This window comes from Solea senegalensis, unplaced genomic scaffold (assembly GCF_019176455.1).
Source record: "Solea senegalensis isolate Sse05_10M unplaced genomic scaffold, IFAPA_SoseM_1 scf7180000013983, whole genome shotgun sequence".
NCBI classification, from domain to species: domain Eukaryota; kingdom Metazoa; phylum Chordata; class Actinopteri; order Pleuronectiformes; family Soleidae; genus Solea; species Solea senegalensis.
In genome coordinates, this window is record NW_025320929.1 from 16,696 (window position 1) to 34,811 (window position 18,116).

Here is an 18,116-nt window from a genome sequence, read left to right on the forward strand (position 1 = left end):
GATATGACTGGTCTTGGTTTCAGACTGGCTTGCTCTTGGTTTTTGCTGTCTTAACTACAACACTGCACTGAACCCATGTCAGTGTTAATCAATGAGGTAATGTTCAAAAGAAGTCCCACAACATCAACAGTGGTTATTTCTTTTTAAATTGCTTTAATCTGCAGATGTAACACAAAACCACTGGACATTTTGTTCTACACAGGAAGCTTAAGTGTGAACATTGGTCACAAAAGTACTGTGGCCGAAAATCTTCCCCTCTTCATTCAATGTGGCTTTGCTGAACTGAAATCTGACCTTTATGGACACAACATCCATTGCAGTACAACAAAACAATTTTTTTCAAAACAAGGAAACAAAATCTCCTTTTAAACCATTTTCCTTTCTAACAGGAGTATTCTCATTAACTGGTTGATCACATTTTATTAAGAAGTCACACCATTCATAGTGGAATGAAATATTAGGTACATAAAGCTGCCATTTTTTTATTTATTTTTTTTACAACAGAATGAGGAAAAGCCTCCACTAAACCATGTGGATTCACAGCCCCCTGGTGGCCAAAGACAAACACACATCAGCTTATGTTCACATTTAGTAACACTGGCTGCTTGTCTCAACAGATGTGACATGACACATCAGGCTGAAGGAATGTTGGAGAAAGGACAAAACATTTGTGCATGGCAGTAAATTTCACTGATTCAGTGCTCAAACCCTGTGCAGACTGGTGTACACAGAGAAAACATAACAAGGTTTATTTTATCCTTGAGCTTATGCGTGGGAAAAAAAATACATCAAATACCAAACAGTAAGATTTGTAACCTTGTAAGTCTATTCAGTGTTTTTAAACTCTGGTGATCTCAGCGATACGGGCCGCAGGTATTATGAAAGATGCAGCAAAGCATTGTTGAAAAGCTCTTACATTACAAATGACTCCTCCGCCAAGGCCTCAATAAGCAATCATACAGCCAACTTTGTATGTATGTTTCACAGTCTATGTTTTGGGGGAAGGATAAACAAAAGTAATGGTCAAATACATTCAGACAAAACTTTGTCAACAGCTTCTCATCACAATAAGCCACTTTTAACTGGTACAGAGATTTTTTTCCTTTTCTGTGGGTTGAAATCAAAATTTTCCTAATGCTGTATTTTATGACTTTAGTTGGAAAACTGACATTCCCAGCTGAATTCCATTGCTATACCAGTGGTTTTCAGCCAGGCCATATAAAATCTTTAACATCTTACATAGCTCCTAACCATCTGCAAATCAAAACGCTATAGAGTTACTATAAGAAACTAATATGTATTATTTTCTATTGTTCCAGGTATCCACTGGCTTCTACTCATTTCTATTTAGTATAAGATTATTTTGCCAAACATCAAGTCCACATTTATTCTTGTTAGTGTAAGAAGAAAATAACAATATAACCAATTTTGAAACTGTTCATTCATTTTCAGACGGCAATGAATGAAAACCAAAAATACTGTATAAACAGTTGCCAGCAAATGACCAGTAGAAATGTTAAATGGTCATGATTTATAGTTAAAGACCTGAAGCTTTCAAAGACAATGGTATGTTTCTTCAGTTTTTCGAAAATTAAGTCTGTTAACTTCTCCAAAACCATCACTATAAAAGGGACTGATAATGGTTTTGGATGCGGTTTCATCTTATCTGAGCCCTTATTATTAACACAATATACCGCGGGCAAACAAAACAAGTGATATCTGGATTCTCTCCAGTGACCAGACAAATCCACGTCCATTTAGTTTGACAACACACAGATGAAAATTCACTTTGGCTGAAGATTTTATCCTGATAAAAATCTGGAAGGCAGTGAGCAAAGCCACAAGTAATCATAACGGAAAAAAATATATGCAATTTCTGTTGTATCATCCAGAGTGATGTAATAATCCCACATTTGCATGTATTCATTACTGGTTCTCATTCACTACATGGCTTTGGAATAACGATAGATTGCAATGAACATTCAGAGACTCTCCTTTTTAAGTCAGATTGTCCTACTCAATTTAAAACTAAACTCTGTGTGTATTGTACAGAAACCTATCATTGAAATACCTTGCAATATGTAAATAGAATTGTATGTACAATATGCAAATACAACTATATGTTTACTTTTGATGACTCTCCTTTTTTTCAATGATTTAAAAGTTTTTTTTCTTCTCAATCAATAAGGCCTGGTTCACATATGGTGCGTGTGGCATGTGTGTCGCTGCTGCATTGTCATTGTCAGCTCACGTTTTCAGTGCATTCACACCGCCTGCGAGAGGTGTATGTCTCAGGCATGGACATTTTTATGTTCCAGCGTCTTACCTATGTTTTTGTGTGACACGTGCTATTCCCAGCAAAAATAGAAAAGATCTTTTGCACAGCAGTTTTAGTGTCTAGGCTGAGTATGAATGCATGAAAAACAAAAATATATTTTCAAATCAATTTTAGCAGGTGTAATACTTATTGGGTGAAAGGCTGACTCTTACACACAAGTAAGATGCAGCAGACATGCAGCTATTGTGAACACACAAACAAGCAAGACACAGCAGTAATACCACACAGCAGCGAAGCACACGCCACGCATCCTGTGTAAACCAGGTGTAAGCTTAACGTCCCTGAAGACCTAACGTAGGAAACCATGGTCCTTCATAGAGGAAAAAATACTTTTCACATGTTGATGAGTTAGAAAACTAAGGGATGAACAGAAAAACAGAAGCTCAAACGCCCAAACCCAGTCAAGAATGGTGAAAGATTCAATCTGTCGTGTTAACCGTCAGTCCCCTCATGCAGAGTGCAGTGGGATGACAAACTTGCACCCAAAAGGAGAATGGTACTTGATTCCAACTTCCTGGAACACCTGGCGAGGAATACCTATGTCACACAGGTAAACCCTGCCAGCACCTTCAGCCAGGGGAAGCGGGAGGCAAAGAGAGAGGGACCACTTGGCCTCAACTGCCTGACCCTGCCCACTCACAGGAGGGTCTAAGCTGAGCACTGGCGCTCTGTTCCGATTAGCCCAGTCTGCAGCTGCTCGGTACCAAGGCTGATCCATCAGGAATGTGTTCTCATGGCAGTCCAGGCAGTTAATGATTAGGTCAACCGGGGTGTCTGGAAGGTCTGAAGGGTGAGAAAGAAAAATATTAGGGTTTAGCTTGCTGCAAATACATAAAGTCAAAACATAATAAAAAGAAAAAAAAGGCTCACCTTTGATACTTGACACCTGTTTGCCCCCAGTCTTGTTAAAGAGTGTGAGCTCACTGGTGACTGAGTCAAGCATCTTGACAAAGTTTGGCAGAAAAAGGATTGCCTCTACTTCATGATTAGCCAGGTGACGACCACAACTGATGCCCTGAGCTCCCTGAACATGGGGGCCACACAGCAGAGCAACTGTGGGGCGCTGGTGTAAATTTTTTGGAGTGAATCTGGAAAAAAAAACATTCATAATACTAAGTATTAAAACTAAAGTAAAAACAAACCAATCATCCTTGGTTAAGTCTTCACCTTTTTTTTTACTTTAACAACATACTTTCTGACCATTATCAAATTTAACAGTAAGTTGTATATAAACCGTCACTACATGCTTACCTGTTGGGGCCACCAAGCAAAGTAAGTGCCATCTGACTGGCACACACTCCAGTCATTTCAAGTCTTCTTTCCAACGACAGACCATAATGCTCAGCAACAGAGAGCAGACGCTTGTGAAGTTCATAGGAAATACTGGGTACAACAAGCCCAGAATCTATAAGGGAAAGGACACAAATATGCAACTTTCATTAATTTCCTAGCATTATCATTTGTTAACATTTTTAGCATTGAGGAACACTTACCAGTGCAATATTCTTTGGGCCCAGGCTGTGGTACAGTAATCTGTCTGTACACAATAGGTTTTCCTTCCAGGATGTTCTCATCGTGACGGTACCGCGAAGGTGTCTGCTCTTGTGGTGTCCCACGTGACCTTGCACCATTACGACGCTCTGATATGTCAATCTCTGAGAAAACTGCTGCTTTGTCAAAAAGAGCCAAGTTTCCTTCAAAATCAAAATCGGTTTCCAGTTCTTCATCCACACCATCCCCAAAACACTCGTCATCTCTTTGCTTCATCTGACCATTCTTCACCCCGTTCTTCTTCGGTGTCATTTGACTTGGCCCTCGACTGCAAGATGACCCTAATGGGAAAGTAAATTAATTGATCATCTCTATGCAGAGCAATGAACAGTAGTAATTATATTTATTGTGACAGAATTGTAGAAATGTGGTCTTACAAGAGTTGTGTCTTCGACGGAATCCTTTGGGCTGTCCAGGAACATCCAGATGACGCTCTCCGTAGCTTTTAGAGCAATGCTGAGGAGAGTTAACTTTCTCCACAGACCTGGGGTCACCCTTTGGGACTGCAACTGGAGCAGTGCCAATTTTTGTAGGCACAGAATTGCTGGTCCGTATGTTGCCATTTCTAATATCTAAAATCTTTAGTTCCTTGATGTCAATAGCACTGCAGAAAGAGAAGACAAACCACAGATGTGAAACAGATCTATATGCAAAGTCAGCTAGTGGGGGAAATAATTAAACGCCAAGTTTTACCTGAACGTGACCTCGGGGACTGGACACTTGACTCCATTGTGGTAAGGTTGTTTTAAAGAGATAGTTTGGCTGGTCTGGTCCACAGATGATACTTCTCCTTGATAGACTCCCAGTGTCGGCCCACAGTTAATGGACACTAAACTACCCAACCAATCCGCAGCCATTTCTGCATAATGATGAATAACATAATTTACACCTAAATTATTTAAATAACAGACTTGCAGTATCCACAACACTTAAATTAATTCAACAAAACAACTTTCTGATAGTAGTTCATCTGAGATACTTGCTGCTCGATGCTGACAAACAGTTAAGCTAACCGACTAGCGTTAGCGTCGACCTGTTATTTACGTTCATTGCATGAAAATTCTGTATTTGCGTATCTTATTTAAGTATCTTACCTTTTGGACCTAATTCAATGGTCAGGAACTTGAAGAACAATGAATAATAATCTGTACTGTTAAGTGCTTGACAGTAAGAATCTTAAATCTCGGAAACTGTTAGCCTCAGGAATAGCTACAACCTTTGGCTAATAGCTTCTGGGTGACAATTTCCTGTTTCCGGATGAGAGTTTTTCAAAATAATAGCTTACACCAAGTTAATGATTATTAAGTTGTTGTATTGTGCACGGTCTCTACTTGGTTTTCAATAAGCCAGCTGTCAGCTACCGATGAAGGGACGTTCTACAGCCGGTGTCTGTAGAAGTTACTAAGAGTATTTAACGACGAATTATGGGAGGTTGTTGACTTCACAGAGGAACGCAGCAGTGCTCCACTTTTGTCCACTCATGACGCTTACATTTTAAACACCCTTTTTTCATTTTAGGCCATGTTCAATCCCCCAGGAGTCATGACTAAATAGTGAAACCATAAATGAATAGACAACTACGATACGTAAACGGACCGGAAGTAAAGGGGCCCCTCATTTGCGGAAGTTATAGAGGAAGTATGATGTCAAGTCACAGAAAAGGGATTTGGGATTTTTAAAGTTGATATGAACAAATGCTATTTTTGCTTCTAAAATCATCTTATTTAATGTGAAAAGTTTCATATTCATAATTGATTGTTTTTTTGTTTTGTTTTTTTTAATTGATTTTGTTTTAATTTCCGATGTATTTACTTGCTTCTGTAAAGCACTATGAATTGCCTTGTGTAAGAATGGCGCTATACAAATAAACTTGCCTTGCCTTGCCTATTCATAATTGTAAATGTGTGAATTATTATCAAACAACAACATAACAAATAATAATACATAAAAGATATTTTATGGACTGACAAATTCGGAATTGTTTCAAAGAATCCACAGTAATTTTTGTCTGTACTTCCTGTTGCTTTCATTACTTGTTCTCTTCAAATTCAAGTTGACATAAAATCGGACTACAAGAAAGAATGGGGTATATTAGTTCCACATTATCTTATACAAATTTGACCTACGGTATAAGCGGCATGTGCAATGAATTAAGTTAAAAATTATTTTCCGTGTTCTTTTTTAAAGGCTGAGGGATTTTAAATGCTTATGACAATGGCCTGACACAATTGGACTGAAAAACAACTTTAGATTTAGTCATAGATGCAATATTTCACACTGATCTGAAAGAGTATCTGCAAGCTCAGCCATAATAATATTTGACAACTCATTGCATACTTTCTTACTCCAGAGCTAAAACAAAATCTTGAAAAATCAACATTGCGTGTCTTACTCTCCCTGCCCCAAAAGCTATAAAACCATCACCTGTTAACAGTAATAAGTAGCTAATCTGAGGTAAATTATGTGTATTATAATTACTGTTTAGATGATGTTCTTGACAACAGTGCCATCAGCCAGTCAACAGACGGAGTGAGGTCATGTGGAAACTATCCCAGAAGCATTAGCACATGACACACCCACCCAACCGTGTCCTGTATACACAAGTTACCATGGATACTCAGTCTAAGAAGGTTGCAGCAGAACAAACTGCAGTCAAAACCATGTGGGGTTTACAAGCGGAGCAGGTAGGCATCGTCAGTGGACAGAGACTGAAAAGTATCTTAAGACAGCTATTTAATGTGAAATACAGAAATCAGTTCAAGTCATAAACTGTTTTTCAGACATGCTCATGTTTAGGTATTGAAATGGCTATGAAGCCATTTGTTTTGTATATCAGAGACACAATGTTCTAACCATGCAGTGGTAAGGTTTGTTATTTAGCAAGCACCGGAAAAATCAAGACACATGTTCCAAGAATAGACACACGCCACCAGCTACCACCTTTGTGTGAAGATCTGTCCTCTTCACTTGGGCAGATATGGGGAGATGAGGACTGTAGCCTCTCCCACACAAAGTAATATCTCTGATCGAGAAGGACACTCCATGATGTTTCGACCCTCAAGTTCAAGCCCTTTTTCCCTCACCAACCTCGACACGTGGGAAGCCAAATCTCGCTTTACAGCACAGGTAAGAACCATATATGTGCTTTTTTGTATGAGGAAGAAATGATTAATTTGCAACTGTTTAAACTGTGTGAGTTTTTTTGTTAGACATCAGCATGGTACGATATGGCAACTGTCTCTGGGTCAGGATTTCTGTCCAATGTCAACACTAGGTGAGGGGAGAATGTACACAGTGTGTAAGCAACACAGACATTATAATATCTATGTTCATATTAGAGGGGCTGAAGCACTGTATCTGTTCCAGTACATCAGACAGCACCAGTGTCTTCAGACAGAATGACCCAGGTCTAAGGAAGTGGCAGTCATTGTCTCATCTGGTGCCTGAAGGTGCCGCACGGTCCCATCGTTCATCTCCAAGGGCTGAATTAGAAGCTGCCCGTGGAGGAAGTAGCTATAGACAAGCAGAAGTTATGCAATGGTGGCAGGGTGCTCAAGAGCTTATAGACACTCAGCTGGACAGGCTGAGAACCAGAGATGTACCATGTAACATAAGTACTGCAGAGGTACTTGACATGAAAAATAAGGTAAGTCAAGAGGTTTGTTTTTTCTGCTTCATGTAGATGTTTATTCTTTGCCACATATCACCCCTTCTCTTTGTGCAACACAGCAGGAAAATGCTGAATCATTCAGATTTGACAAGAACCTGCAGCGCAGAGAGCTCCATGAAAAGTGAGTGAGGCAAAATACATGGAGAAGTTAATTTAAATTACTGTGGAAAAGCTTAACATTCCTCCAATGAAATTCATGTACAAGGGTCCAAAAGCTGGAGAAGGACCTGTATCGAATGAGGTCTACTTTGGATAGAGGAGGCAATGACCAACAGTCTGAAAGGACTTTCTGTTCAGTCAGGAGAACATCACCCTTGAGTCAAGAGGACTTGAACAGAGTGTGTAGATTTGTCCTGTAAATAAAAATGTATTATTGTGTTTTCTGTTTATCACACAGTGTTTTGTTTGTGTTAAGGCAGAGCAAAAGGTTGACAGAGACCTGTGCAAGCTCAGAGAGGCTCTGAAAGATGCAGAGGCGAGGGCAAAAACACACGAAGAAGAGCGAAATCGGGCACTTCAGCAACTCCAGACTTCAACTGAGGTCACTTCATAAATATTGAATGGAAATGTCAAAGTGTAAAGTCTAGCAGTAGGCTATAGTATTTCACATTTGTCCAAATTTGTTTGGAGTTGTGACTTTCCTGTCTGTGTATCTAGACACAGAGGGCACTGTTGAGTCAAATAGAGGAGATGAATCAGAGGCTCAATCACATGCTGTCCAATCACTCTGATGTGCAAGAAGAGCTAAGTCAGGCTAACAACAAAATCAGCCAAGCATGCCTCGTAAGTTTCCTGTCTCTGATTCAGCACTCACTTCTCAAACAGATTAAACATGAACTTTCTTATTCTGCTCAGGAAAAAGCCATCTTGTCAACTCAGGTACTAAAGCTAGAGGACAATATAAAAGAACTGAAAGCCAAACTGACGGGAGCTCTGTCTGACAAAGATTTCATCATCCAGGTATCTTATCTAAAATGTCTGTGGTGTGTAAAATCAAAATGTTATGTTTCTGTAGTGTGACCAGGGTTTCTTTGCATGATGTTTGTGTGCAGGAGAATGCAAATCTGCAGCTTCATCTGAGGAGACAACCAGGTTCAGAGGGCTGTATGAACGATAACCACAGGGTTAATGCAGAGTCTCACAACAACAGACAGGAGCATGAACCTGTTCTAATGAAGGAAGAAATAAAAATTCTCAGCGAGGTTTAAAACTTACACTGGTTGTCTTTTTCTTGAGTTTATTTTCTAACCCTTACATTGATCACCCCCACTGTGCCCTACCAGGTGAATGAAAAGTTGTCATTGGAGCATGAAACGATGAAGCAGAAGTTCGATGCATCCCAGACTCAGCTGAAGGAGCTGACAGCCGAGAACCTTGTCAATACTAAACGGATCAAAGAGCTGGAGGCTGAACGTTCAGAGCTGATGAGACAAAAAGATGAACTCCTGAGCACAATGAAGGAAGGTGGACATGAGATGAAGGAAAAGTGCCAGCAGCTCAAGTGAGATGTTAAACACATGCTTTCTTATATGCTAAATATTTGTCATCCTCTTCTCACTAAATCACTTGCATTATTTATCTAGAGACTCAGTTCAAGCTTTGGCAACAGAGAAACAGACGCTGCAGGACGAGTGTCTGTGTTTAGACGCCAAGGTCCTTGAGAATGAGGATAAGTTACACCTGCTGGAGGAAGAGTATCAGAAAAAAGATGCAACAAGAGTCCAAAACATTGAGGAATTAAAAGCTATGGTCTCACACTGGACTGAGAAATGGCAAAAAGTGGCTTTGACTTTGCAGTCCACACATGAAGAGCTTGAGGAGCTCAAGAAGAAGATTTCCAGAAAAGAAGTAAGACCACTCCCTTAAACATTTATGTTTAATACAAGAACACTTATTTGTAATATTGTAATAATAATTTCTAATATTATTTCTATCCACAAGAAAAAACAATTCCTGAGACTTTTATATTATACTTTTATACTTTGCATATTAGTCTTTAATGGTTTAATATGCTACCAAACCTTTAAAGTGATGCTGGGTATGTCCATGTATTAAAAAAAAATCTTATCTGAAGAAGAAATTAAAAACTTGCTGGAATAGAAAGCCACAAAACAGAAGTGCTGACAAGAAGATGGTTATGTTTTTGCTAAAAGCTTCTGTCTCAGTTCTACTTTCTTGGTGTCAGGGCACTTTGGTGCTCTAATTATTGAATATGTTGTAGATATACAGTCATGTAACTGTACACTTAACACTTAACTCATACAGAGTGAATCAGAGCCATTGCTGAGGGTTGAGCTTGAAGCATGTAAACAAGAGCTGGAGCTGGAAAGAAACCGGAGTCAGACGTTGCTTCACAGATATAAGGATCAAGGTAAAGGTGAATTTACAGGTCTCCTCAGTAGTCTGTGGCAAGTGCAAATATTCTCATCATGATTACTGTTGTGTGAGGACTACACACACACACACACAGCATTGAACAAGTGCTTTGTTTCTGCAGGTGATAAAGCTGTGCAGACTGAGGACAATGAGACAGTGAGAGAGTGAGTGGATTGTGATGAGATTTTCATTTTTAAAATTCACCGTCAGCAAAGGCTTAACATTAAATTCTCTGATGTGTTGTGTCGTTTAAATCAGGCTTCCTTCTTCTTAAAACAACAGATGATGAGTTGATAGTGTAGGAAAGACTCTGCTGACACGAGGCTTGTATGAACAAAGAAAACCTTAATGTAGCAAGCCAGTATCAGTTCGGATCCTGCAGGTGTCGACAGAGTTTAATTCAAATCCTGAACCCCTGTTTTCCCATAACCACATCATCAATTTCATACATGTTATGTGTCTCTCCTGGTCTTAACATCCTAGGCTGATGTTCTCATGCTCTTTTTACCTATTGTACATCAATTTCCAATGCATGACAACAAATTGGACAAAATCAACCTGTTTGTCGGCTCTTCCATACTCCAAAAACCAGTAAACACCTGATTCCCTCCCCTCAGATCTACGCATCCCTTCGTTAACTCCATTTTGGGCTTTTTTTGGATTCTAATTCATTTCATGTGTGTCTTCTCAGCCTTATAACAGGATATTCGAAAATAAGAATTAGATGTGTGATTCTTTCTGGGGCAGACACTACAGTTGCTTTATCTTGTGCTCCATCAGCTTATCAGAATCCTCTCTGATGTGGGAGCCGACATCAGACTCGCCCCGCATCCAAAACAAATCCTCACAGGTGACAAGATGCCCCTCACCTCCCTCACTAACAACGAAGGTTTGTGCCGTTAAGATAAGATGTATGTATTATGTAAACATGTGTTTAGAGTAAATATTTTGGGCATGCAATGTTGACAGTTCATTTCCACGATTAAAAGGTGTGTATTCAGATTAAAAAACATACAGAAAGAGAGAAGTAAATGAGGGAAGAGTAAGTTTTATAAAAAGAAAAATGTTTTAACTGATGACTGACACATTTTCTTTCTCTCTCATCTCTAATTTTTAATTAAACCTCATGACAAAAGGCCCCTGAACACAGTCAAGATGACGAGGGCCAAGCCAATGTATCAACCACCGACTCACTGAGGACCCAGCTCGAAGGTGTGAGCCTGCTTTTATGTGCTTATAATGTTAGATTTATATTATCATAATATTTATATATTATATGTTTTGCATTTAATTGTTTTGTTTGCAGAGAGCAGGAGGAGAGCAGATCAGCTGCAGCAGGAGAAAATCCTGGCCGTTCAGAAGCTTCAAACACTGAAGCAACTTTACTTGGTAAAGTTCATGGGAGTGATGTTGCCAAAGATGACCTTCTACGGAGTAGGTGATGATGATAATGAATGACCGGTGCTTTGTCTGCAGGTTAAACATGAGAACCCGCCTGTTGAAGAGGAGGATGAACCTCTCTGTCCAGAGACAGTCATGCAGAGCAGGATGGTCACTGAGCAGGTAAATGCTGTTAAATACAATGTGATTTATACTCAGCTAACTCAAGCATATATTTCAGCATAAGATGAAGTAGCAATAAAGTTTCATGCATGCTTCCCCAGCCTATTATTCATATTGATTTTAGTCATTTACATTTCCCACCTCTGATAGTGGTACCATTTATCAAATAAGTAATACAAAATATAAAAACCTGTCATTGACAGAAACAGAAAGTCATTGAATACTTGTATTTGTAGTTAAAGGGTTTATTCAAGAAGCACGAAGAAAACGAGGCAGGACTGATGGACAACACATCAGCAGCTGCTCAAACTGAAACCTTCTCTCCACAAGACTGGACTCCCACAGTTGGGAGAGTAAGAGCAGAATGAATAAGAGTATCCTGAATCCTGACTACATTGACTTGATGTTACTAACAGCCACATGACTTGCAGAAGAAAAAGTACAATATGTGCTGATTTTCATTCAGAGTGCAGCGGACAGGTGGAGCTGGCAGCAGAGGTCAGGTCTGATGCCAGTGTTTGAGGAGGATGAGGAGAGTGCTGATCTTCCAGGAGGAGAGGAGGAGGAGGAGCCAGCAGGGGATGCTCATCTGGAGGAAAACCTCCTTAGTCAGGGACAACACCAGGTAAGAAGCACTAAGAATGTGGATGTGTTAAGTTGTCATTCTTAACAGCAATGTAATGTAAACGTCCATCCACACACATATCAAAAGGCCCTCCATGTTTATGCCTCTGTATTTCATAAACATTTGTACGTCAACATCCACAAGTGATGTAACTTCATATAATCAATTCATTACGTACAGACACATATGTGCAGACAGCACTAATCCCAGCTTCTGCTTTAATCAAAGAGCAAACTGTACATAAAGACATGGCTGCATAACCACTTAAACTCCATGTGAAGCGCAGTTCATCCGTAATCTCACATTATGACCCTTTCTGCTTGGAAAATAATCGGATTTTAAGATGAGGAGTGAAGCATTCGACTGGAACACATCTGATGCCACCGTAAGAGGATGGGCAGGAGTAACACTATGTCACTAAGGCTTGTGACTTCCTCTGTATCATAGGGGAGTTAATAACATCCTAACATAGCATGTACTGCTGTGCATTAATAAATGCTGCATATTTACACTATATTAATATTATTTTAATTATTATTTAAACAACTCAATTGTATATAGAAAATACAGTGTGTAAAAAGATGCATTCAATAAAAATCATAGAATGATTTCATGCCACCTATAAAAAGTAATTTCATATTTGAAATATGAAATGATGATCGCGTGTGCGTATATATACATTAAGTGCATCTGTAAGCATTCAACTAACAACTAAAAGCATTTTCTTTTCACACCAGACGTCAACTATGAGTGCAGATCTCAGCAAACTGAAGGACAAAAATGAGAATCTGCTGCGAGGTGAAAATGTGCATGAATCAATACAATCAATAGTTTAGACGTATGTGGTATGACTTGTGTTGTTTATGGTCTGTTTAAGCCCTCGGAGACCAGACTGGAATCTTTATTTTCACTGAACCAGGGATGTATCCAGAAATGACTCACACTCAAATAGGCTAACATATAGAGCAATATCTACTATTATCAGTGCAATCTTCATTGTTTTGAATTCCCATGCCTTGTCTATCTTCCTTTGTGTAGATGATGTGGAAATCTGGATTTTGTTTTCTAATCATGTCACGTTTTTTCTTATTATTATTTAAGATGTAAGGTTTAAGTGGCCGATCCAGGGTCATCACACTGCGGCAGATGCATCTTTGGATTTTGAAGTGCCAATCCTAGATGAGTGCGAACTGCAGGGAAGAACACCTTCCCTCTATCCTGATGGAATATTCCAGGCTGAGCTTATAGATATTTGTAGCCCTGATGATGATGATGATGATGACGAAGAGGAGGGAGGAGAAAACAAATGAGGTGTTTCATGAAACCTAACTTGCTGACCTGCTAAGAACCAGCCAGTCTCTCTACTATGTAACCTATATTGTATGCATTAATTCACATCTGGATTTTTATATTAACCCTTTGGTAGATAATCATAAATACAAAGATTGTGATATAGTTGTAGCAACAGCAGTATAAACATATTTACCTCAGGCAATAGTAGTAGTGTTGACAGAAAACAGAATAACCTCAGGCTATAATGAGTTTATCAATTTTACATGCAGGATATCTAAACGTGTTGAGAAAGTGTATACATATGGTTTTATAAAGTACATTCATCAAATGAATCACAAAATGTACTTATGTTACAGGGAATGAACAATTCTGATATTTTTAGGTTTGTTTGTGTGTTGCTAAAACGGTCACAAACACATTATTGAACAGGCTCTGGGCTTAAAGATTTTATTTGTTGGAATTGTAGCATCGGTCAACACAATCAACCTCAGCTGTGAGCACTTTATGTCAAAGGTTGTTGTGGATGCCCTGCTGACACGGTGTTAAGTCCACACGATATATTAAGCACATGTGTCAGAGCTTTACACAAGTTCAGGTTGGACACTGTGCCAGCGAGTCTGCTCCATCTGAAAGCTGCACATGTCTCTCCAGTGAGCACGGCCTGCGTCTGCAGCCTCGGCACCGATGAGGACTCGGCAGAGGACTTTACCGTCTGAAAGGACTTGATTCTGTCAAATATGAGAAAAGTGAAATCAAAGCTGGTTTTTTTTATTATTATTATTCAATTGTGAGGAGTGACATTTACCTGCATGATTAAGTACTCGAGCATGAGGGGGAGCTGACTGACGTCTCCTGGTGGAAGGTCAAAGAGGAATGAAGTGTTCCACAATGCAGAGGGACCTCGCTCAGTTTCTCTGCTGCTGATCACAGTTCTCTCATGATGCAGATTGACCACCACCTGGTAATCTGTTACAGATTGAAAATGAAACACGGAAATGAGACTCAAAAGTATTAAAGAAGTAAATTGAAGTCAGTAAATGGTAAGACAACACAATAAGACAATTTGACAGCTGTAACATTGAAAAATAAACCTGTGCTGATATGCCACATAGAAAAATATAAGTTTTTTAATATTTGTCTTTCCTTTAAAGCTGCATTACCACTGGATTTTACTGCATCCAGTATCTCTGCATTAAATGAGACATGTATTTAAATCATGCCGTCCGACTGTATTTTATGTTGTTTAAAGATTCATGGGCAAAAGTATTACACTATATGACAGTGATATCATACAAATCTAATGGCTCTAGGATATAAATAATGCCTTTATACAGGCTAATGCAAACAAAGATTAGATCTGTTCATTTCAGAGGCCCAGAGATTGAAACATTTTCCTGGGGATTGTAGTGAAGGATTAAACCACAATGTCATTAAAAAAGAGGGGGATGATCTCCTGCTGCATTTGGTTCCTGTAGACATCATTTAATCCCCTCAACATTAAAAGCAAACATAGGGAATGACTTTACCTCTGTCCCTGAAAGGCACAAGGTGACATAATAATTTTGCCACACTCTGTATCAAATACATTTTGTTTAAATGAAATCAAAGTGCTAGTTTTACCTGGTGCTGCCGACGTGTGGATGACTTGGTCTAGATTATCTGCTCTGAGGACTGAGGTTTTGATCCGATGGGTTAGCGTCTGATACTGAAGCGAAATGAAGATCTGTGGAGGACAGCTAAGCCCCTGATGTATCACTGCATCCTGGAAAACCAAAGTCAGTGGGCTTAAGTTCACACACAGAAGAAACCTCACACACCAATCACAAACACAAACTAGGAAACAATAAGTGTAAGAATACTGACCACAGGTTTTGCTCCTGGGTTCACAATAGGTGAAAGTGGCCATACCTCTCTGAAAATATACAGCTGTTCTTATCAACAATAATTGAATACATCACTACCTGTTTTAGTGTCCACTTGTTTGGGTTGAGTTCTTTTGTGAAGTGAAATGGATGTTCTGCTCTCCAGTCCTGTCCACCACATCCCACCTCCAGTTCACCCAGTGCAGTGCTTCTGTGGCCGTGTGATTCCTGAGTGTACACAACTATTCTGAAAGTGCACCTCTGAAGCTCGCTCACGGAGTTCACCGTCAGAAGCAGCAGCATGTTGAAGCTGCTCCGAGTAGAGGCTTGTATGGGACAGGGATACAGAGGCGGAAGGCTGCCCAGCACAGACACGTCCTCCAGTTTGTGAGGCGTCCCAGTGAGGCCAAGGACAGAGACTGCCAGGGTGTGTTGCTCTGGAGAGAAGGCCATAGTGAAATGGAGACAGGGTTTTGGTGATACTGGCTGTTTGCAGCTCACACTGGAGCCATAGCTCAGTGGAACTAGAGGGATTGGTTCTTCAGGCATAGAAGGAGAGATGGAAGTAGGGCTGGTGAGCCTGCTGTGTTCATTACAAGATAGTGTATCCCCAGTAATGGTACAGCGTCTCTGCAGAGCTTTGCATGTCTTGGACAACAGTCCCAGTTTGGGAAATGAAGGCAAGGAAGTGTGGCTCGGATCAATGGGTTTATAAAGGGGTGATGTCAGCGGTGGTGTGCTGAGACGACGCAAGGAAAAATAAGACTTTGGCTGCTCCTTCCGTTCAGAGGCAGTTCGAGCTCCATTAGAAAATGACCCAGAGGTAAATTTGTCCTCTGAAGGGCCAGAGCTTGTGAATGTGGAGTTAAACTCCAGCATATCTCCATCCAGCTCTTCATATTGCTGCCTGAATGCTATCGTCGATGTCAAGGGAGGTGAGCTCTGGGTTAAGGTCACAGGCTCAGCAGGGGCAGCAGGGGCTGACGTCACAGGATCTTTGTCTTTCCCAGAGCAGATGTGACTTTCCCTCCAGCACAGAACACATCCCAGAATCAAGGAGAGGCAAAAGACGATCAGTCCGACCAAGAGAAGAACTTGAAGGTGAACTGCAAGCATAAGAGAGGATGATTAGTCCAATCAGATGCCAGTCATTTCAGTTTACCCTAATGCAACACCTGAATTATACAATTGAAAATGTATCTATCCATTTGCTTGGAAGTATATAGACTGAACATGTTTCTCATTTATGTAGCTGCTATTTGTGGAAATTTTCAAAATAAAAAGTGGTTGTCATGTTCATTTACCCTTCTCCATACTAAAAATCCACATTAAAGTTAGTCACAGATTACCTTTTTACCCTGAGTTAGTTAAGTTTAGGAGGATGAACACTGAATCGAAGTGGGAATATTGCACTAAAACAACTTAGAAAGAATACTTTCTTGATCTGATGACAAATTTTAGCTTTGGCATTTTTGAAAATGAATTAACCTTAATTGAACCTTAATTAATGGTCAGTATGGACCATTTAAAATAATTGCAGTGACCGGTGACTTGATTGGACTCAGACACACCTCGATCCTATAAGAACATACAGTACCTTCTAATTGTTTGGTAAACAGGACTTGCACCAGAAGCCAGAGGAAGAGTATGACCATGATGCCCTCTATCATCCCCTTACAGCAGAAGAGCAGCACCGACTGCCACAGAGGCTGACCTGGGTACTCATCGTCATGATAAGGCATGATGCAAACTGTCTGTAGATGGCTTTCCTAAAGAACAGTCCACAGAAGCAGAGAGGTCCCAGTAACGAAGATCATTTGCTTGACTGTTGAAAACATAATCAAGCCATCAGTGTTGAGTCCTCTCTCCACACACTGTTGTTTCAGAGGTTCAGTCAAAACCATTGTTGTAGAGTGTCAAAAACAAAAAGGCAAAAAAATAAATCCCTTAAATATCTTGAGGATTTAGGATCATGAGGTTCACGTGTGGGTGACGACATAAACGCCTGCACATTACATGACATGCCAAAAGACCATGCATAAATTCAGATTTAGTATGAATCTAACTAACTCCCCTGATCAAAACTCATCCTGTCATCCTAACTTTCTATATACAGAGGGTCCCAGTCTTCATCCCACGACAGTGGTCCACTCATCTGCACAGTGACATGACCTGTGTTATTTCTCCCTGGTGGGCGGAGACTCCCGGCAGTGATGTCCATCACAATACTTAATACTCATTTGTGCCTGCAGCATCTTTCTTTCACACTGTTCCACATACCAGTGCAGCAGTGTCTGAATAACTACCCTGGCAGTAAATCCTGTAACTCATTCTCTGACCTCCCCCCACAGTTTTTATCTGCTGTGAGACAGCCTCTATCACACTGTAGGTCAGCTGCAGGAATTAACTCTTAACACAGACTCTTTCTGCTTCTCCAGATTTTTTATTTTATAAACCTAATATGATGTAAAACATATGCTTGCTTTGTCACCGATTTCACAAATATACAAAACCTAACAGACAATAAACCCAGGACACAAATTGCTTAAAATCAACTTCCCCATTGGTTATTGATTCAGGTTTCAGGTTGATGATATTGAGAGCACAGATGTAAAAAATGAACTGAAATAAAAATGGCTGCATGACCTCAGTGAAAATGAAATGGTGTATGTTTTGTTCAGAGGAGGAAATACTGCCCTCATGTGGCCACTCATGGTCCTGAAAAGGGTTCTCCAGTTTCCTCCCAGAGTCCAAAAACATGCAGACTGGCCACTTGTTCTATGTCAGCTGGGATTGGCACCAGCGACTACTGCGACCCTAATGTGGAGGATAAAGAGG

General features: G+C 40.0%; 3 protein-coding genes across 3 annotated transcripts; 1 reads left to right on the top strand and 2 right to left on the bottom strand.

Moving 5' to 3' along the window:
* Positions 1-133: 133 nt before the first annotated feature.
* edc3 (enhancer of mRNA decapping 3 homolog (S. cerevisiae)) lies at positions 134-5,119 on the bottom strand. The gene is made up of 7 exons (XM_044015888.1): positions 4,984-5,119; positions 4,583-4,748; positions 4,267-4,493; positions 3,832-4,170; positions 3,590-3,743; positions 3,209-3,426; positions 134-3,121 (listed from the first exon to the last, which is right to left on the bottom strand). The coding sequence occupies exons 2-7, from the start codon at positions 4,744-4,746 to the stop codon at positions 2,787-2,789; spliced, it is 1,437 nt and encodes a 478-aa protein (XP_043871823.1). The 5' UTR covers positions 4,747-4,748; positions 4,984-5,119; the 3' UTR covers positions 134-2,786.
* Positions 5,120-6,510: 1,391 nt separating this feature from the next.
* On the top strand, positions 6,511-14,535 carry LOC122760725 (centrosomal protein of 63 kDa-like). The gene is made up of 22 exons (XM_044015885.1): positions 6,511-6,573; positions 6,865-7,015; positions 7,099-7,163; positions 7,256-7,535; positions 7,619-7,680; positions 7,765-7,897; positions 7,975-8,100; positions 8,217-8,342; positions 8,415-8,519; positions 8,612-8,761; positions 8,843-9,060; positions 9,143-9,407; positions 9,825-9,930; positions 10,057-10,099; positions 10,716-10,824; positions 11,072-11,147; positions 11,242-11,324; positions 11,412-11,498; positions 11,735-11,851; positions 11,965-12,123; positions 12,861-12,921; positions 13,225-14,535. The coding sequence occupies exons 2-22, from the start codon at positions 6,875-6,877 to the stop codon at positions 13,431-13,433; spliced, it is 2,721 nt and encodes a 906-aa protein (XP_043871820.1). The 5' UTR covers positions 6,511-6,573; positions 6,865-6,874; the 3' UTR covers positions 13,434-14,535.
* Positions 13,996-18,018, bottom strand: syt18b (synaptotagmin XVIIIb). The gene is made up of 5 exons (XM_044015886.1): positions 16,876-18,018; positions 15,378-16,384; positions 15,037-15,178; positions 14,222-14,382; positions 13,996-14,144 (listed from the first exon to the last, which is right to left on the bottom strand). The coding sequence occupies exons 1-5, from the start codon at positions 17,018-17,020 to the stop codon at positions 13,998-14,000; spliced, it is 1,602 nt and encodes a 533-aa protein (XP_043871821.1). The 5' UTR covers positions 17,021-18,018; the 3' UTR covers positions 13,996-13,997.
* Positions 18,019-18,116: the final 98 nt, after the last annotated feature.